Source organism: Denticeps clupeoides, chromosome 12, assembly GCF_900700375.1.
Source record: "Denticeps clupeoides chromosome 12, fDenClu1.1, whole genome shotgun sequence".
In the NCBI taxonomy this organism is placed as follows: domain Eukaryota; kingdom Metazoa; phylum Chordata; class Actinopteri; order Clupeiformes; family Denticipitidae; genus Denticeps; species Denticeps clupeoides.
The window spans coordinates 20,569,481-20,591,313 of record NC_041718.1 but is presented as its reverse complement, the minus strand read 5'-3'; the positions used below and the strand labels follow the sequence as shown (position 1 = coordinate 20,591,313).

General features: G+C 51.2%; 2 protein-coding genes across 5 annotated transcripts in view; one reads left to right on the top strand and one right to left on the bottom strand.

Annotated features, from left to right (window-relative positions):
• Positions 1-18,001, bottom strand: part of srgap2 (SLIT-ROBO Rho GTPase activating protein 2) — a 50,562-nt gene extending 32,561 nt beyond the window's left edge. For 3 of the 4 annotated variants that reach the window (XM_028997503.1, XM_028997505.1, XM_028997508.1), the window contains exons 1-2: positions 17,899-17,992; positions 17,423-17,649 (exon numbers count right to left, since the gene is read on the bottom strand). In XM_028997503.1, the coding sequence (XP_028853336.1) occupies positions 17,423-17,492 (70 nt within the window). In that variant the 5' untranslated portion in view covers positions 17,493-17,649; positions 17,899-17,992. Of the gene's footprint in view, positions 1-17,422; positions 17,650-17,898 lie in introns of all 4 variants that reach the window. The other variant, XM_028997504.1, reaches the window with a different exon arrangement.
• On the top strand, positions 17,389-21,805 carry LOC114800327 (protein FAM72A). The gene is made up of 4 exons (XM_028997523.1): positions 17,389-18,768; positions 19,483-19,560; positions 19,636-19,760; positions 20,413-21,805. The coding sequence occupies exons 1-4, from the start codon at positions 18,623-18,625 to the stop codon at positions 20,505-20,507; spliced, it is 444 nt and encodes a 147-aa protein (XP_028853356.1). The 5' UTR covers positions 17,389-18,622; the 3' UTR covers positions 20,508-21,805.
• Positions 21,806-21,833: the final 28 nt, after the last annotated feature.

Here is a 21,833-nt window from a genome sequence, read left to right as displayed (position 1 = left end):
TTTTCCTGTAGACCGCATGGCGCCCGATGGCCTGGAGCAACACACTGCTTGAATTTTGCATCTGGCAGCTGCACCCAAAGAAATTTGACCCAGTGACCTTTCAGAGCGCAACAAGTGAGGTCTCCCCATTCCCAGAATGAATGGAGGTAGTAGGAAGGAGACATCTGAAGGACTTTTCAGGGGACACATTTCTTAACTGAGTTAAGGAGAACAGAAAGAGAACAAAAAAAAATCCCCCAAACTTTCCTTGGCTGTTCTAAAACCACAACCAAAAATACCCAGCGCACAGCGAACAATGAAGAAAAGAACTGAACCGGGACACCGCGTGAACATCTCACCAGCGCCCCACCCGCCAGCAGTGGGTTTTACCGGCCCGTACGTGCTCCCGGGCGGTCACGCGTCGGCTGCTGCTTTCAGCCATCTATTCATTAGAGCGTCACTAACCATTCCGGGTCTTTGGCTGTCCAGCCAGTCCACCGCACTCCTCCTCATTCTGAGTGAAAATGGACACGTCCAGACAGTCCACCGCACTCCTCCTCCTTCATTTATGGCATTTACCAGACGCCCTTGTCCAGAGTGACTTACAATCAGTAGTGACAGGGACAGTGCATAGGGACACAATGGTAGTAAGTGGGGTTTGAACCTGAGTCTTCTGGTTCATAGGCGAGTGTGTTACCCACTAAAGTTTAAAGTGAAGTGACTGTCACATGTGATACACAGCAGCACAGCACTAGGCTACTACCACCCTATTCTGAGTAAAAATGGACACGTCCAGCCAGTCCACCGCACTCCTCCTCATTCGGTGTAAAAATGGACACATTAATGGGATGGTCTTTTGTTTCTCCCTTTCTTTTTTATGCTGAATGGCATCTGGATGGCGCTGAAGGAAGTGGGATCCACAACCTACCCGGTCCCTTAACACGCAGGGCTGACGTTCGGCGTCTCATCACAGTTCCTCTACGAACAAAAGCAGCCGTGTTCCGTCGGGAAAGCACAGCGCCAGAGGAAGAACGCTAGAACAGCACGCATGCGAAGGACAAACGTAGTCCTAAACACAAAACGTACAGAGCAAAGTCTACAGTCAGGTCCCCCGCTTATTATTATTATTAATATTATTTAGTAAAATTGTATAAAATCGCACACAAAACACAACGCACCAAGTTTTATTGCACACCAGGGCGAAACCGCGAGTGGACAATGGTCCGTTTCATGCCGTAAATACGCGGTTGAGGGAGACGACCTTCCCGCAGTGTTGTAAAATGTCAACTGAAGTCCAGCCCACACCAACCCCCCATCCGCAGAACCGAGGCCTCCATGATCTTCCATCTAGAGACGCACGTCCCTTTACCATACCCTGGGGGCAGAAACCCGGATTGTCCCTCTCCGGTCACGTAGCTGAGGCATCGGCAACACTAACAAGACACTAGAATTTCGAACCCAAAAACTCGCTTTTCAATAGTGCATGTTTCACTAGAAAATTCTAGAATGATTCTAGCAATACGTTGGAATACTATAAAATAATATAATGAGGATTAGAAGAATAGAACAATGGCAACAATAACATAAGACAACTCATAATACAATTAAAAAAACAACAGTATTAGTTAACTGTCTGATATAAAACTAAGTTGCGAGGACTGAACGTTATCATTTTATTTAAATCAGCGGAATCCTTTCTCCTGCCAGCGTGGTCCACCTCACCATGTGCAGTAATGTGCTAGATCCAGTGCAATTTGGATTTTTAACCAGCGTCATTTGCGTATGTGTCGACTGCGCCTTAAAGTTCGTTGTTCCTTGCGAAGTAAAAATGACACAGATTTATCTTAAATAAACATCAGAATCGATAGAATTTTTAGATCATTTAGTACCCGAGCTTTTAACAACTGTAGTACAGTCCCACGCTGGCATCTGTTCATCTGAAGTAAAAATGTGCCCTCTGTATTTAACCCTTGGTGAGCAGTGGGCGGCCATAACAGGCGCCTGAGCTTTGCTCAGTGGCACCTTGGCGGATCGGGACTCGAACCGGCAACCTTCTGATTGCCACCACTGCCCCAGTAAAAGGTGTTTCAAAGGTGTGGGACCTCCATCCTCTCCACGCTTATGAAGCTCCTGGCCACCGAAAAGGGAGACAGCGACCACACCTCCTCGTATGAAGGGGTCTTGTGAAAGGAAGTGACAACACAATCGGCTGCCAAAGACAACGATTCTCCTCATTCTCCTCGCCGGTTCTAGATTAGGAAAGTTATTCTCATGTTACATCCCATGACCGGGATATTTATTTTATTTTACGTACAAATAAACTCCGGTGTTAGGCCATGATTAAAGGAGCTGGGACAGGCCAGATAGAACGTGCCCCGCCCATGTGTGTGTGTGACATAGCTCCTCCCACTGCTCAGGCAGTAAACTGCTTCCTTACCGTCGGTTACTTGATGATCTTCGACAGGTCTGAGGTTCTGGCTGTGACCGTGTGACTTTCTGTGCCAGTTCAGATCACAACGCCATCTGGGCGCCAGTCTGCTCGCCCGGCCTGGAGCCTCCGGTGCCGCGTACAACGTTGGCCACGCCCCACGCCACGACATGGGTGCCATCTGGCTCGACAAAGAGCGGTGGCAGGGAATACAGGACACACTCGGAGGAGTCCACAGTCACCTGCTCGGGCCATCATGTCTGGGTGTGGTCAACATAATCCCATAATCCCACAGTCGAGAACAAAGTATTTTATTTTATAATGAAGACAACCACGCTCTTCCTTCAGCCAACGTTTACTCCCAAAACTCCAGATTGTGTTTGGTGCATCCAGAGACAGAGAAGCAGCTTCAGCGACAGAATGCTGACGATGACCTGTTCCACCATGGGTGGGGGATGCTAATGTAACCATACAACGTCCTTACACAACGTCCCTTAGTTGTAAACTGTCAATCTGCACCACAAAAGCATCATTGGACTGTTGGTTCCTCCAGGTTTACACGTCTATAAGGTGTGTACTATGTCTATCTTGAACCGAATTCCCCTCTGTGGTGAATAAAGTGTCTCTATTGTAAAAAATGTAAACGTTTTCTGGAATTGTGTGTGTGGAGCCTGGAAGACCGAAACTCATGTCCCCGCTGCAGCTCATTAGGGACTGTATTTGTAATGAAGGGGTTAAAGATTGTTACCCCGCAGAAGAACCTGTAATAATGGCTGTGGAGAGCAGCGGCCTCAGAACGTCCCCACCGCTCTCCTCCTCCCGCTCCCATCAGCCACATCAGCCCAGGTCCGGAGCTCAAACCATCTCCCACGCCACCCAACACAGGCCGGGGGAGACATCCGATCTGAGGAGACGAGAGGAACTTGCAGACCAGGGGGTTGGAGGAGGTGTGTGTTCGGATGAGCAAAAGCAGACCGTCGGAATTAAGGTCTTCTAAGGTCCTGAGGTCCACTGTGAAGACATCTTTGATGTCTCTTTGAGAGGCCCTGTTTGCGAGTCACAGCTCATAAATGATCGGTGACGCAGGTTGTCCCATAAAGCCAGATGGCCTGTAGGCAGAACGCTCTTAAAAAAAGAACTTCCTTTTTGGAACTGCCTGGCACCCATTTATCACCTAAAACCCATTTTCAACAAAAGCACAGGAAGCGTCAGTGTCATCTGGCCCCCATGGCTTCAGAACATTGCACGATTGTTGCAAGCTAAGAAGTCTCTTTTGGCAGGTTAATTACTGCAGAATCCTGAGGCATGCATTCTACAATTGATCATCACAGACCATCTCAAGGAGAAGCCTGCGAATGTGAGAGCTCACGATTCCATTCCTGGAGCATCACAGGACCCATTAAACCAGGTGCAGGAGCTTCAGCACACCACACTGGGAACGCAAGCTAAAGAAGGTGGAGCTCAACATCAGACCATCAGATCATCTGCAACTGAAACATCTATCCCAGCTCATAGAAGGGTCCTTTTTCTGGACCTCCACAGCTGCATCATGTTAAAATCACAATGTGGTAGAAGCCCAGGACTTTAAACTGGACCAGGCAACGTGTTTTACTGCAGCCTGAATCCACGCCAAGCCTTATAAATCCATCACGAGCCCACGGGCCACACAGTGGAAGCCCTTGGCTTGCCTGCTCGTCTTCTAGCTGCTTTATTAGCACACATCTTTACTTCCAAGCGGCCTGGAGAAGACCGAGCTGCAGCTTCTTATCCGATTTACTCGGAATCCGCCGCTGGCTGCGCATTTTTCCAGGCCCAGATTTACTCAGACGGGAGTCTGGAAGACATTTCAGGCCGTTAGACTGAGCTTATAGCATTTCACCATGGGCTTAAAAGATGGACTGCTCACATTTTCAAATCTTCACATCTTTAGCATTTCTGGCTGAATTTCTAACTTGAGTCCCCACATACAGATTGGTAGATTCTCACTGAAGGCACCAAAACTATGAATGAACACACGTGGAGTTACGTACTTAAAAAGTGGAACCCAATCGAGATGGTTTGGGGTGAGCTGGACCGCAGAGTGAAGGCAAAGGGGCCAACAAGTGCTAAACACCTCTGGGAACTCCTTCAAGACTGTGGGAAACCCATTTTGATGCCTTCAGTGAGAACCAACGTAAATGGTCATGACAATAAAGAAAACACGTTGAATGAGAAGGTGTCTCCAAACTGTTGGCCTGTACTGTATATTGGTGCTCCCAGAGATGCAGAAAGTCGAAACAGACCTTCTTGGTCTGTCGAGATAAAGCCGAGGCTACAGTTTGTGAAGGATTGCAGCATTATAACCTCCCGCAGTGTGTTGGACTTGATCAGCAGACCTGAGGAAAACTGGGGATGTGAAGGACGGGTGAGATTAAAAGAAGAAACTCGAAGACCATACCTGGTCACTGTAAACGACGTCTTTATGATAATGAATGAGTCTCATAATCGATGCGTTTTGCATTATTTCCCGACGTTGATCTGAGTACAGACTTGGGCCTAAATGCCAGCGGCGACTCCTTCTAGGTCATTACTATGCGAAGGTCTCTGGAGAAGTCGTGACCCCTGAAGGGACACGTGGAGAGAAGGACCTGGCTAAAAATAAAGCGTAGAGAGCTGATTGGTATCCCACAATCCTACAGGATACCTCGATGTAAAAAGGTAACGCACGGGCCAGTGGTGGCCTAGCGGTTAAGGAAGTGGCACCGCCGGTTCGAATCCCGATGCGCCAACGTGCCGCCGCTTACCAAGGGTGACTGTTAAATACAGAGGACACATTTCACAGTGTCACCGTGCGCTGTGCTGCAGTGTATCACGAGTTGTCACGTGCTATAAACAATGGCGTCAGCATCAACGCCGACTCAGGTCTGCGCCACCTGCCACCGTCGGCAGGTCGCGGACAATGTGGACATTTAGCCGCGGGCGCGCCACCGTGTTTACCAGCCCGCCGTAAGGTGAATGGGCCTCGCCCCCCGCTCTGGGGAGGATAAAGACCCTCGCTTACAGAGCACAGTGGGGGATTAGTGGGACCAGGGAGTGCCTGGTGCCCATTGTGTGTGCATTGTGTGCCCGCTTTATCGCCCATTCACCGCGTCCAGCCGACCGACCACGGGGGTCCTGCTGACGCACGCTGGGGGCTTTGTGTGACGGGGACACGGAGGGACACTCCGTCTCAGTCCCTTTATTCTCTTTCCTTCATTCCCGAACTCGGTCCGTCTTTCTTCGGCAGCCGCCGTCGTCCGGTGGATGAAAGATGAAGATCCGGTGAGCCGCATACCAGGGCTCCCGCCGCAGCGGCGCGTCACAGACGCGTCCAAACCGCAGCGAGCCGCTGATCCTGTTCATCCTGAATAAGTAACGAGGCCATTAAATCACCGGCCACATTTCAACACCACGGAACGGGACGGGAACGGTGCAGGGAACAAAAGGAGGGGCGGTTCTCTCTTATGTAACAGCCACATCTGGACCCCAGGTCACCTGCGTGAGCAGAGTCACCCCGAGAAAACCAGGCCTCGCACAGAGTGAGGACACGCGCGTGCGGGCATAAAAGATGCATGAGAGCGCGTCGCTCACTTCGCACACAATCAATCAGACTAACCGCTTTAAACCGCGGCGCGGCTGATCAATGCAAACAGACTCTAGCCGCTCGCTTTGGGGTGCTTAACGATCGCCGGCGACCATCAAACCACTGGAATCTGACATCGACCGGAAACTACAGTACAGTGCGAGCAAAATCTGCTTTTTGATATTTCAGTTTCATTAAAGTGAAGTGATTGTCACATGTGATGCACAGCAGCACAGCACACAGTGCACACCGTGAAATGTGTCCTCTGTATTTAACCATCACCCTTGGTGAGCAGTGGGCAGCCATGACAGGTGCCCGGGGAGCAGTGTGTGGGGACGGTGCTTTGCGGATCGGGATTCGAACCGGCAACCTTCTGATTACGGGGCCGCTTCCTTAACCGCTAGGTCACCACTTGTCCTACAGTAGGACCATGGAGTCATGTAAAGGTGGCAGAACCAGCGTGTGACGTCGAGTTACATTTACTGCTAGACTAAAGATGGATCTGGATACACATACACACACACACACACACCAGGTGACAACATAGGCAGCATGTGGAATGAGGAAGCTGGGCCGTGATAAACAAGTAAATCCAGGGATATGGTCTGGTTCATAATCCCGGGTTCCACACATGGCAATCACCGTGCAGTAAAGCCCGTTTCACGATGGGACTTTGCTTTATTTACAAGACAATGAAAGATGGTGCCGTTATTAGCGGTAATGGCTTTTAGCACCGTATCTCGGCCGCTATGTAGCACCAGCAGAATTTGCGGCTGTAGCACTAAAAAAGGGAACTTTACACAGACGTGTTCCGGATTAGAGGAGCCGGACCAGTGTACTGCAGTCAAATCCAGGTCCTTTTACGGTCAGAGTAAAGTTCGTCTGGTACGAGTATCAGTGGAAACATCAGCCATCAGTGTTAGCGGGACTAGTATTCCAAGTGCAGTGGTGGGACTAGCTGGTAAGGAAAGGGACCAGTAATCAGAATCCCAATCCGTCCCCACACGCTGCTCCCCGGGCGCCTGCCATGGTGCCCATTGCTCATCCAGAGTGATGGTTAAATACAGAGGACACGTTTCACCGCGTCACCGTGTGCTGTGCTGCAGCGTTTCACTCACCACATAACATCTCGTAATCGATGCGTCGTTACGCAGACGTGGTCGATTCTGTGTCCATGCACATTATGAAATGTCATAATGTTAAGTCGTGTAGAAAAATGTATAGATAACTGTAGTGAAATCCAATAGGGAGACCAGTGAAGGTTCCCACCTCTAGTGGTAAGGAGTAGTAGTACTAGTAGAACTAGTTGTGACAGTAATAATAAAGAAGTAGTAAAGTTTAAAGTGAAGTGATTGTCACATGTGATACACAGCAGCACAGCACACGGTGCACACAGTGAAATTTGTCCTCTGCATTTAACCATCACTCTGAGTGATCATTGGGATTCGGGATTCGAACCGGCAACCTTCTGATTGCGGGGCTGCGCCACCACTGCCCCGGCAAGTAGTACTAGTAGAACTGAGAACTTTAACAGCAGCAGCCATCACACTCTGGTGTGTGCGTGCGTGTGTGTGTGTCATAACTCATTCAGTATGGAACACCATTTCCTCAGCGGAGACAAGGGTGCCATTCTTGCCCCTCGCAGCTCTTAATCCCGCCCCACCATCGCCAAACACAGGCCGGCCTTGTGTGGGACCGACGCGGCTGGAACCAGCAGCTCGTTCTCGAGTGGCCAGACCGCCCGGAACATGTCGAGCCTTTATTCTCCTCCGAGCCGAGGCTTCAAAGGCCGTGGCCCTTGGAGGAAAATAAAAAATATATATCTTAATAATCATTACCCTGGCGAAAGGGGATGAGGGTTGGGGCGCGACGCCGCCATATTTTTCACCTAACAAGGTTCAGGTGTCATTTACCTACAGCGGGTTATTAAAGTCACACTTCCTGTGGGGGATTTTATAGCGCAGCACAATTTAATGTTCAGGAGTGTAATGCAGTTGTATCGTTTTTTTTTTTTTTTAACAAAAGCCCCATTTTTTTCCTCCTCACAATATTTTATTCTTTCGCAGGCAGCGGAATGAAGAGATTGTTAAACCGGGCCGCTTCCATCCCTCCCGTCCCATAATTCCTCAGGTGCAGTAACTCAGGCCAGACAGGCGCGGCAGCTGCGTCACCTCGACACACGGCGCTGAAATACGACCTCCGCTCGCAGGCGACGCCGCTTGGCTCAGAAAGGTCTCTATCGCCACGGAAACCGCTCGCCGGCGAGGGAGGCCGCGGACGAGCGGCCGAGATCCCGCAGGCGGGGCTGATGGGTTCCAGTGTGCCCCGCCCACCGAAGGGGGTCATTTCTCACGTCGAGATTTAACGTTCCGCACCGACCAATCGCGAACCTGCAGGATGCCGGGGCGATTTTCGCTGAAAAGTCCGCACTGCGGCCTGCTCCGGTGCTTCATGGGAAAGTGGGCCAGCTCGGCGTCCCCAAAACCCCAACCCACACAAGGAGCATCCTGCCAAGTTCCTGTCAAAGGGGACAGAAAACGGCAGTAAAGACGCCGACAAGCGGCAAGGGCGGCAGAACCCGGCGTCTGCCGCGTCCTTCTGGGGGTTTTATACGGCAACGCCAGGCTCCGGTCCAAGCGCAACGAGGAAAAAGCTGCAATGCAGAGGAGCGGAGGAAGGGAGGAGGAGACAAAGAGACGGGGGAGACGGGGGGAGGCGTGGCGTGGCGCGCGCTCAGTTTAAGCCACCTCAGCAGGTGCCGGCGGCGCGGGGAGGTATAAAAAACACACACGGCACAACAGACCGGAGCCGTCGGAGGGACTCATCACCCCGGGCCAGCGGGGGCCTAGCGGCTAACGGACCCGAACCGAGCGGCGTCCCCCACACGCTGCTCCCCGGGCGCCTGTCATGGCGCCCACTGCTCGCCAAGGGCGGTAGAATCCATCATTTACCCCCCCCCCCCCCCCCCCATCCGTCCACTGTTCCTGCATGCCTCTCGTATCATGGACCCAGTGCTGAGTTGTCCAGTGGGACGTGAACAGGTGTTTTTGTCCCACAGGCGTCCAGACCTCAAATCTCCAGATCATCAGGAAGTCGCACCGTTAAAACGGATTCGCGGTCAACAGCAGCCAAACTAACCACACGTCCAGCGGCAGATTATCCTCGCATCATTATATTAATGCCGGTGTTTACCCCTAATCAGAGCTTTCAAATAATGACCAGACACTAAACCCTTAAAAACAAGCGGAACATGGTTCCAGAAGGCGAATTAAACTCCATCATCTCCAGATCAGTCGTTTCCAGACAACACAGAAACGTCATGAGCAGTTGGCAGGAGGAACGAGAAGTTCCTCCTCTACAGCCACACAGCAAGGGCTCGACGGAAGGGACAAAAACACCTGTTCACGTCCCACTGGACAACTCAGCACTGGGTCCATGATACGAGAGGCATGCAGGAACAGTGGACGGATGGGGGGGGGGTTATGATGGATTCTACCGCCCGACCTTCGGTGACCCACCTCTCATCATGGTGTCTGGGTGATGCTGGGCCACATTCACACGATGCATGAAATGCCACTTGTCATTTTGGGCAGGGCTCGGCCCAGCGTTGCCGCAGCAACGTCCCTTTGATGGTCCGACTGGAATAGCCGGTCGGTGGGGAGTCGACTCGGAAGCCATATTCACGAAACGCATCAGCCCCGCCCCCAATGCAGCGGGCGCTTCAGAGGACCCCGGAGCAGGAAAGCGGCAACCCTGCCCCGGTGTCCGCGGCCACGCCCTTCCTGACACGTTTCCTCGCCGGGCTGAACAAATAAGATCTGGCCTGACGGAGCTCCTATCAGAAGGACGAGGAGCCGAAGAAAGAGAAGCGGAAAGCGACGACTCCGTCCTCCAGCAGCCACTGCGGTTTTCCCCGCCGCGGTCCCCCAACTCCTCCCGCTTTCTGCTCGGTTCTCTGTGAATAATTGATGCTCTTGCCACACTGCCGAAGGGCGAGAAAATAGCGAGTCCTTGAACACACACACACACACACACACACACACACACACACACACACACACACAACAGAACCGGATCTCCACACACTTCATACACACCTCCGCTTCACAAACACAGCGGTCCCATCCAGAGTGTAAAAACCACGCCGACTGCGGACCTCCCTCTTCACCGCGAGCGCATGGAACCCCTGTACAAGCGCATGGAACCCCTGAACAAGCGCATGGAACCCCTGAACAAGCGCATGGAACCCCTGAACAAGCGCATGGAACCCCTGAACAAGCGCATGGAACCCCTGAACTAATGCGAAGCTTCTGTTCCGGAGACGTCCACGGCCAGCCGCCTGGTCATCAGTGCGGTGCCTCGAGAACGCTTATACCAAATACCACGTCGTGTCGAGGTCGGGGTCAACGACGAGCGTGAACTGCATGCGGTGATGGCGTCCAGATGCAAGGACACAATCCCATTTCGTGACGAGAGACCAGGAGAACCTGCACTCAGGTCGACCAGCGATGGTGCCAACGACACATCACTCCAGCAGCCAATAAACCTCATCTTGGAAGGAGGGGTCCGTTGTAAAAGGTGTATAGGGTGGTAGTAGCCTAGCGGGGTAACACACTCGCCTATGAACCAGAAGACCCAGGTTCAAACCTCACTTACTACCATCGTGTCCCTGAGCAAGACACTTAACCCTGAGTGTCTCCAGGGGGGGACTGTCCCTGTAACTACTGATTGTACGTCGCTCTGGATACGTCTGGTAAAGAGCCGTACAAAAATCGACCTCAGGGCAGAATTCTCCGGAATAACTGCTCACGGCAACCGACTTCGGTGGAGAAGCCAAATGGAAGTCAAACCGCACGTTGTGCTCCCCTAGTAGCTTCAAGAATTTATTCCGTCTGGGGGGGGGGTAGGGAGATAGGAGCCGCATTCAGCCGGCAAACTATTTGATGTTGGCGGGTTCCGCCGTTAAAGCAACATCCCGCAGACGTAGACGACGATTCGGATTAAATCGCGAGCGGGTGAATATCATGGGCGCCGGCGCTTTGATCTGGGGAGAACAACAGTGGGAACCCGAGCTCGGCCCTGAAATTCCTGCCGCCGCCACAGGGGTCAGGTGACCCGGGGGCCCCGCGGTGACGGCAGGAGTTACGGCCCGCTGCAGCGGGGACGCTGCGAGGGAGGGAGCCCACATGTTTACGTCTGTGCGAGAGGCTGCGATCGGCGCAGAGAACCGGTGGCAGAACCGGTCTGTGAGGTTGGGAGTCGCTGTGTGCGGTGTGATGTGCAACGTGCACCCGTGTCCTGTGTGTGTGTGTGTGTGTGTGTGTGTACAAAATCACGTGTACATTTAAAATCTGGATGAAACACACACACTCCAATCAGAAAAAAAGTTGTAGAAACAATTCTATAAAGTGTGTGTGTGTGTGTGTGTGTGTGTGTGTAGGGGCGTGTGTGTGTAAGAGAGAGTTAACAATGGGACATTTGAGTGAAAAGAAACTACACACAAACAGTACGGAGTGTCTCATATCTCGTCCTGAGGGAATCTTTGTCCACGAACACACTGATGTGTGTGTGTGGCGAGACGTCTCCAAGTCGTTCCAGATCCACGCCATCCTGCCCCACGAACCCCCCACCTCTCCATCGCTGCACCCGGGGTAAAGCCATTATTGGGTCCGTTGTGGACCTGAAGAACGTTTAAAGAACGTTGTGAAGGAACGTTATTAAAGAACAGTTAAAGCCGGGCTTCAAAGTTAAAGGAAACGGGCGACAGTTCATGTGTGTGTGAGAAACATCTGGTTTGAATAATGAGGTCTGAAGCTTGTAAAGGCCTGAAAGAGCCATGGAGGGGGGCCGGGCGGGGCTAACAGAAAACACGCGGCGGCGCGCGCCCTGCGCCGACATCGGCGCGCATCTGGAGCGATGATGTCCCCGTCAGCGCGACAAAACGCGAACAACAAAAAAAAAGCTTCAAACCCCACGAGACATAAGAAGAGAGAGAGAGAGACAACGAGTCGCTCCCAGAGCCAATCACAGCCGGGCCGAGCCGAGCCGAACCAATCGAAACGCGGCCTGTGGCTCGGAGCAGGTAACGGGGGGCGGTGATGAACGACCTCGTTAAAAACACATTAACAGGGGTGCAAAGGAGAGAACTCTCTTCTCTTTTCCTTCCGTCTCCTGTCTTCTACGAACCACGCGGCTTATTACAGTGTATACGGTATAAGGACGTATAGAAACATGGAATTTATTCCTGAATGTTCCACACCTACGGAACCAAAGTCCCAGTGGCCCTGGGCTGATGAGATTTTGCGTCCCATCCTCCCTGCCAGGCCTTTTTAGGACCGTCCCCTTTCAACTCAGTTGGGACACCCGCTTCCGCCTCGCTGTTAAGTTGCGGTGCAGTGAGTCTGGGAAAGAACTGATCTGGAGAGTCCTGGTCCAGCACTCAGTCAGAAGACATGAATAGTGGAGGGGGAGGATGAAACAAATGGTCTGGAATGATACGAAAAGGACAGAAGGCCCCACAGCTCCACCTTTCACGCACACACACGGTCCACAAACGGATCACGTTTCAGCCCTCAAATTAGTACACGTCATGAAACCATGAAGAAATGTCCATTTTAGAACCCCAGGATCTGGCACTGGCAACGCGACTCATGATGGTCCAAGTTTCTCCTTAATACAGCATTTACCAGTCGCCCTTATCCAAGAGCATCTCACAAATCAGTAGTTACAGGGACAGTGCCCCCCACTGAGACACTCGGGGGGGGGTTCCATTTACTGCGTTTCATCCCCAGTTAAGGAGACGCGATTGTACCTCCAGGTAGCCGCGGCGAAATTCCTGACTCCGCCCTCATCCCTACGCGCCATCATGTGGTTGCAATTATTCGACCCGGAGTCAAGAGAACGTTCCAAAAAACAAGTGTGTCGGATTTCAGCGTGACGGACGAGCGTCGGGGCAGAGTGAAGGGAGAGGGAGCGCCCGGTCAGGCCGTTCGGGTCCCGTAACTTCCCACAATGCTTTCATTGTGCAGCCATTGTTCCGCCAAACCCACTGCGAGAAAGGGGGTGCAGCACAATGAGCGCCCCCCCACAAAAAAAAAAAAAAAAAACGTAGAAAGGGACCCCCGTCTCAGGTTTCACATTCCAGGATCTTAGTGTGGTCGCTGAGGAGCGGTGGTGGAGAGTCTGGACCACGAGGAGGAAGGGCGACCACAACATCAGCCGATGGGCCCGAGCCGGAACGGCCGCACGTTACCGCTGCGCCACCAGGACCAGGACCAGGACCAGGACCAGGACCAGCTCTGCTCTGAAACGCGTCCGGGTTCTCGCATCCCCCTAATCACACAGGGGTCTCGGGGAGCCTTCCAACGTCACCTCAAACCCACAGCCACGGCGACCTGAGCCCCGACATCTGCTCTCCATTACGGGCCCACCTTCTACAGCTCAGACAACCAGGAGGTTATCCACTGGAGCTAGAACCTCTAGAACGTGCTCCTCCCAGCATGATCGATCAGAATGACGTTGCTTGGTGACTTTCCGCAGTTGCGTGTAAATCCGGACGTATCTGAAAACGTGATGTCACCCGATGCTTCGATAATCGTAATCTCATTGCGAGACCAGTGAAGGTTCACACCTCTCTCAGCCCAGCAGACACACGAGGGGCGTCAGGAGGAGGTCCTCCTCACCATGAATAAACAACATGGACCCGGCCTCCGTTAGGGACCCGTCAGTCGAGCGTTTGTACGGATTAAAATGACGGGCGGAGGACGAGGACCCTCCAGGACACCAGGGAATATGCTAATGAGCAAACGCTCCGCCCCTCCCTCCGGCACGCACTGCGCGTCAACTCTGGGAAAGGGCCGCTGGGAAATTCGCACGGCTCGCGAGCCGACAACCGATCTCGTTACCCGAGGAAGCGGCGCTCACGGGGGAGGAGACAGGGAAGGACAGGTAGGGGTTAACCGAGCAACGCCAATGGGCGGGGCTGGACCCATTTAGCCCGTTCTCAGGATCCCGCGGGTGGCTGGAGGGGCTGAAAAGTGCCACGCCCCTCCCCCGTCTACCTTTCAACGAAGCGACGGGGTTCCAGGAGGTGCAGGAAACGAATCAGAAGGAACAGAAAGTCAAATGGAGCCATTTTCATTTCCTCAGGAAATTAGCGCCGATTTGGCAAACGAGGCCATGTGACCGTCGCCGGGGAGACACTGGGGTTTTAGCCCATACGAACCCAACTGAATGATCCGCTGTGACAAGATTTCCCAAACGTGCTACTTAACAAGAAATGTGGTGGAAATTGGTGTAATGGGTGGGTGGGGTGGTGGCCTAGTGGGTAAGACCCAGGTTCAAACCCCACTTACTACCATTGTGTCCCTGAGCAGGACACTAAGTGTCTCCAGGGGGGGACTGTCCCTGTAACTACTGATTGTAATTTGTCCAGAACATGTTATTAAGGTATCACCTTAATAATAAGGTATTACCTCTAATAACAATAAACAAGCATTTTTAACATGATGTCATGGGAAGACCAATTCCCTCAGTCACGTTAAAGAAGTTAAAGAACCTTGCAGAACCTTCAAAGTGCCATTTTAATGGTTAAATCGGTACATATGATTGTCCGTACTGGGCAACTCACACACATCCACACACACACAGAAAAGAAAACTGAATGTTGGTATTAAGTTCCTTGTGTAATTAACTGCGAGTTGAATTCTTAATTGTTGAGAGCAAAACGAGTCCGACTACCTCGTCCACAGGTGGGTTCCTTTAACAAAATGGAGTCCCGTTTGGCCACAGAACAAGAAGTTGAAAGGCACACAATATCAACAGGACGAGTGTGTGTGTGTGTGTGTGTGTGTGTGTTCTAGTCCTTCCCTTCCAGTTCTTTAAACAAACATCCTTCCTGGTAGATTATTTTAAGTCAGTCAGCATTTTCTTTGGGACACCCACACACACGTAGAGCGGCATCTGACGTTAAGTCCCGCCCCCTCGCTCGACGGGGCAGGCGTGGCGGCTCGTTACGGCGCAGTGTCGAGGAGTGGGGGCGGAGCACGACCTCAGCGGTGACCCCAGATAGGCCGGGATGGCTTCAAACACTTGTGGACGGCGCGCTCACCGGCAGGTCACGCGCCCCCTCTCTCTTTTTAAGGGGCGCGGGGGAGAAGCGAGCAGGGAACGGAAGCTGGAGAACAATGGGGCGCGTTTTTAAAAATCCAGATATCTCCGCAGGGCTGCCAAGTCGACTCCTCCTTCCCAGCGCCGCAGACCCCGCCTCCCCGCGCACTAATGGGTCCAGGCGAAGACGTCCTGCGACGGGGAGGGAGGTCCGCGCCGTGTTGCTCTTCCGGGTGTGGAAAACCCAGCGGGCTTCTGATCAACAGGCCCGGCGCTGAGGAGACATCATTTCCGGGACGGGGTTCCACGCATCTCCTCTCACACGTCTCTTAACAGGAAACAAGACGCCGCAGCGTATGTAAATCAGAATTTACACCTCTGCCTCTGATTGGTCGGCTTGTTCTCTCTAACAAAGGACGAGTGAGAACGGCAGAGCGAAAATAAAACTGGAGTCATAAACACAATGATACGACCATAACGTCCAGCATGAAGAACACCATCTAGAACTCCAACTTCCTTTGTCTTTTATTTATTAATATAAAAAGATGAAGCAGATGTCAGCCTTTCATCTTCCTCATGATTAGAGTTTCATTTGGAAAAAAACAAACATTAAAATAATCAAAAAGCAGCGGAAAAAGTAATTGGACTGCTGAAGGTTCGAATCCTGAACCACCAAGGTGCCACTGAGCAACGTCACAAAGGAGAAATATGCGGCCGGACGGTCCAGATTGTCCTTGTCCAGAGTGACTTACAATCAGTAGTTACAGGGACAGTCCCCCCCTGGAGACACTCAGGGTTAAGTGTCCTGCTCAGGGACACAATGGTAGTAAGTGGGGTTTGAACCTGGGTCTTCTGGTTTATAGGCGAGCGTGTTACCCCACTAGACTACTACCACCCATCCAGTGCCAGAGTCTGTGACAGCTTCATCCCACAGGCCATCAGACACCTGAACCATCAGGGACTTTCCACTCTGCGCTGACACTCACACTCACTCTCACTCTGTTAGATTGTATGATTATCCATCTGTAATATCATCTATTACTGCACTGTTCCATTTTGCATAGCAGTATTTGTACAATTTTACTTTGCACATTTCACTAGTGTAACGCTGCCTGTCTCATTGGTGTCTACGTGTTTTTCTGTGAAACGTTACTCTTGCGCTGTCACTTACGATTATCGCTTAATGAAAGTGAAGCGATTGTTATTTTGAAACGCTGCAGCACAGCACACGGTGGCGCAGTGAAACGTGTCCTCTGTATTGAACCATCACCCTTGGTGAGCAGTGGGCACCATGAGTGGTAGTAGCCCAGTGGGTAACACACCCGCCTATGAACCAGAAGACCCAGGTTCAAATCCCACTTACTACCATTGTGTCCCTGAGCAAGACACTTAACCCTGAGTGTCCCCAGGGGGGGACTGTCCCTGTATCCCTGTAACTACTGAGTGCAAGTCGCTCTGGATAAATGCCGTAAATGTAAACGTGTACAATGACAGGCGCCCGGGAAGCAGTGTGTGGGGACAGGACCGTCATCAAGGGGACCTTGGTGGCACCTTGCGGCAACCTTCTGATTACGTGCCCATTTTCGTACCCGCTAGGCCACCGCCGCCCCGCAGGCACAAGTTGGTCTCAATGGCCCTGTGTGCGGACGTCGGTACGGGAGGTGTAGTCCGGGATTACAGGAGGACAAAACACGAGCGCAACAACAAAGCCGGTCCTGCGAAGAGGGACATTTGATCATTCGGAACGCAGAGATCTGGGAACAAAAGCACTAAAGAGGCGCGATGACATCATTTCATCCGAGAAGTCTCATGTGGAGAGCAGGGGTGGCATTAAAGGGAATTAGTAAGAAAACTGGTACTGCAGCCTGGAACACCAAGTCCCACCGGCGTGACCTCGGTGTCACCCCATGCTCGCCCAGCCACTTCCTGAGAGATCCTGACCCAGAAAGATCGAACCCGGGTTCGGCGGCTGACGTCACAGCTTCATATCTGGACGTGTTCTCCGGGAAACGTCAGAAGATTTTGGCGATGGGGGGGGTCGCATTGTGTTCCAGATCGCGCGGAGGAGCGGCGCCTTTTGTCGCCAATTCAGGGGACCAAAGGTGACCCCCCCCGCAGAAACGGCGGACACGCGACAGTAAAAAATCCCCCCCCCCGACCACTCCCACCTTAACCCGCCCCATAATAAAAAAAAAACGCGGAGCGGAGAAAACGCCCCGTTCCCCCACCAACAGCCGAGAACAAGGGGGAGAAAGAGCCCCGCCATCCTCATCCTCACGCCGGCACCGGACGCCGCGGCCACCCACCTTTCACCTGGCTCTCGTACTCCGCGATGATCTCCTTGTCTTTGCGGAATTTGGCCGGGGAGCTCGTCATCTCTGCGCCTGCGGGTCGGGCTCGGCTCTCGGCGGGTCCGCGGGGGAGGAAGGTCGGTCGCTCGGTCGGCGTTTTCCTCTGGCGGCGTTACGGTCTCCGGCCGGTCCTCAGTCGGTCCGCATGCTGATCCGGGAACAGTCCGTGTCCAGACGCGCTGCTGGAGAGACAGAGACGGCGTCTTAAATAAAAACCGTGTATATAAAACTCCGGGGACCCGCTGATGAGCGACAAATCGTTCATCATCATCATCATCATCATTTCTATAGGAAGTTTAAAAGCGCGCCACTGCGCGCAACATTGTGTCCGCGGAACCCCCCACCCCCTCCCCACTTCTCCCACCGCTTCAAAACTTCAATGGAAGTCGGGGACGACGGCGCCGCGCCGGCCCGTTTTGACGGGAATTTACCTCGAGGGCCGATTCCCATCCGTTCGCGTTATTCCGGAGCGGGGAGAGAGGAGGGAAAGCGCCGCCCGTCCTGCATTCCCTCAACTAGTCGAGATTTCGCTGATGTCTCCCCAAAAGGCAGCCCCGCCCACTTTCGTGGAAGGCGCTTTTTTTCATTGGCCGAATGGCTTGGCCGAGGAATAAATCCGACCAATCAGACGAGAGATTGGTCTCAACGCAAGGAGGCGGGCTCTCGTCACGTGTTCACAAAACCAGCCAATACAAGGTGGCTCTGCGCGACGAAAGCGTTCGATTCATTAAAACTCCTCGATAATCTTTATAAATGGTCGAAAACGAGTCGAGAAGAACAGTTTTGAAGCGCAGCGCGAGAATTCCTTTGAACCAATGACATGTCAGGCTAGATAGGTTTGGACCAATCAGCAACAGAGATGGATGCGCAACGCGTTGTGCGGTCAGCCAATGAGAAGGAGGAATGGATGCGTTTGAACTGTTTCCGGAAGTTGACAGGAAGGTGTAAACAAAGCGAGTCGCCGTCGGACCCGTGCGGCCGGTGGCCCGGGACTCGTCGCCTCTTTACCGCGAAATACAGGAAGCCGCGACCGCCGGGGGGGCAACTAAAGCGGCGAGTCGGCCGGGTTGCGATGCCAGTTAGCATTAGCCGCCTAGCGCCGAGGCGACAGAGCCGCTCTCTGCGCTTCTAAAGACCGCCCGGCCGCCGCTCGCCATGTCCGCGTCCAGCTTCAAGAACAAGTGCGTCAGCCGGCTGAACTGCGCCTACTGCGACGGCCTGCTGTGCACCAGGGGCATGAAGGCGGTGCTGCTGGCCGACACGGAGATCGAGCTGTTCTCCACCGACATCCCGCCCAACAGGTACATTTCTGCTCGGGCCTTCAATTCACTTGAATTTATTACATTTTTTTTTTCTCTATTGTACTTTTACATTTACAGCATTTACCAGACGCCCTGGAGACACTCAGGGTTAAGTGTCTTGCTCGGGGGCACGATGGTAGTAAGTGGGGTTTGAACCTGGGTCTTCTGGTTCATAGTCGAGTGTATTACCCCACTAGGCTGCTAGGACCCCCCTTTTGTTTTTTGTTTAATGTTACTTATGACCTCTGCATATTACACTGTGCACTGTTGTAGTTTATGCTTCTTTTTAAAGTGAAGTGATTGTCATTGTGATACACAACACATGGTGCACACAATGAAACGTGTCCTCTGTATTTAACCATCACCCTTGGTGAGCAGTGGGCAGCCATGACAGGCGCCCGGGGAGCAGTGTGTGGGGATGGTCCCTTGATCAGTGGAACCATGGTGGCTCGGGATTGGAACCGGCAACCTTCTGATTACGGGGGGCGCTTCCTTAACCGCTCGTCCACCACCGCCATCATTGCTGCTTTATTACACCAGTACCCTGGAAATGTAAATCAAATGTAGTTACTTGCTAATCAGCTGACTGCCTGCTAGTTTAAGGGAGGAAGTGCAATTGAAAAATGTCAGTATGTCAGCGGCAGCCTGGCCCCAATCTCCTCAGTTGCACGGTCATGGCTGTAAATTTGTAACGTTCCTTTTCTTTCTGTGCAGGACGGTGGACTTCGTCGCCAGCTGCTACTCTACGACCAGCTGCAAATGCAAGCTGAGAGATATTGCCTGCCTGAAGTGGTATGTGCTTTCGCATCATTTCTACGTAATGCCGTTTCAGCACCTCATTGTTTCCGGGCCTTTCTCTCTGTGCAGCGGGAATGTTGTTGGGTATCATGTGGTGGCCCCATGCAAGCCCTGCCTGCTGTCCTGCAACAACGGACACTTCTGGATGTTCAACAGTGAATCTGTTGTCACCACCAACAGGCTGGACGCTTCAGGTATGGAGCGCAGTGCCAGTTCAGTGAATAGTTATTGAAATTTGCCAATTTTCTTTTCTGTATTACTGCATTTAATTCAGTTTAAGGGTCCCCTGACATTTTTTATATCGGTCTTGTCAGTCCCCTAATTCTGTATCTGAAGTCTCTTGGTGCAGAATTACAGCCACTTTGATCCAGTCCCACAATGAGGTTTCCCAGGACACGCCGTTTCACCGTCTGTAGCTTTAAATGCTAATGAGGAGGAGAGAGGCGGGACGAGGAGGAGAGTGGCCTATAGAAGTTGAGCATCATCAACACCGTTCGCCAACCATAATGTTTGGTGCAGACAGGAAGTCGTGTTGACGTTTTTCCAGGAAAAATAAAATGAACCCGCTGGTTCTTCAGAGTCTCGCGTGACGGAACTTTTTACATCCAATCACAGAGAAATGGGAGGTAACCTTTCCCCTTATGACGTCATAAGGGGACAAATGCCAGATACGACCGCTCTGGACGGTGAAGCAGAACGACCAAAATACTCTTTACACCTGTCGCCATTGTATTAATGTTAAATAATCTCACAAAGTCACATTTTCGTGTCCGGGGACCTTTAAGCTTACAACGTGTGAGTTGTAAACGACAGATGATTTGAGATGCACTTTGGGCCTTGACGCAGGGCTGAATCTGCTGCTCTGGGGTGACCTTCCTGAACTGGACCAGAGCGATGAGGAAACACCAGACTGCTCATCTGAGGACGAGTTCATCAGATAAACCGGGGCTTCCAGGTCCGGACCACGCTCAAGACTGTCAGTGCTGCAGGTGAGGTGTGGCCGTGCCACCAGGACGAAGTTCTCACCTCGACAAAGCTGGAATCCTCTGTCTACAGTGAGGACCACCATGCACGGACTCACGGCAGAATTTAATCTGCACCGTCGTCAACATTTCACTTCATTCACTTAAAATGGCTCCCACTCTTTTTATGATAAAGTTGCACCACTTCACATTTTTGTCTAAATCTAAAGTACTTTTTTAAGTACTTAATCTTAAAAATAAAAATTTCTCTATACGGATTTATTTTCATAAAAAGAATGTATGGAAGCAAGTTTTTTTTTTTTCTTTGGAAACAAATGGACACAAAAAACCTAGCATCACATTACCTTTTAACCAGTTCCATCAACCTTTCTATATTTTGCTCCTCTGAAATATGTATTACATCCAATAGTTTACTGAATTGATTGCTGAGGGAATGAGTTGTTTTTTTTGTTTGTTTTTTTTCAGTATGAGCTTGTAGGATCCCTTTAGGTTGGCATTAAGGAGTACACTCCTAATCTATATATTTATATATATAGTAATGACGATTGTAACATTATGATCATTAAAATTCCATTCAGTAGCAGCCCATGTACGGAAAACAACTTTCAGCCTTTCCTAAAAGAAAATCACAACCGGAGATGCAAGTAAAACCTAATAATGTGCTTTTCATAACGGTTTTTTCATATTTGCCGTAGAATGCTGGTAGACTAGTGTGAAGTTTTACTGAAATCTGGCAAGTTTTCTTTTCTTTTCTTTTTTTTAAACTCCTACACAGTTCAGACACTCCCAGTCCGAGGCTGTAACTGCACAGAAATACTATTAAGAATCAGCCGTTTTTTACTTCAATGAAATTAACATGCAGTTGCCATGCATGCAAAAAGTTGCCCTAACATTTCAAAAAGATAATTGGTTAGATTTTTTTTTTTTATATGCTTGAGTAATATGTACTGTATTTTCATTTCACACTGAGAGTTATTTGCTTTTTATTCTGAACAGCTAATTGAACTAATCTTTATGCCCATTTAATGAGACCGAAATAATGTGTTAACGCTCTGTGGTACGTAGAATATTTAAGTTTAAAAAAAGAAAAGTGAATGTTTTGCATTTTCTCCTTCAGACATTTCATTTCAACAAAGATTGAAGTGTATAAATGATTACAGGCCTATTCAAAGGTCATATCTATTTATGAAACAGATTTAATATGACATTTTTAATAATAGGTATTTTTGTGATTATAAAATGTCTGTTTGCTGAAACATACTTTTTTTTTTTTTTTTTTTTTGT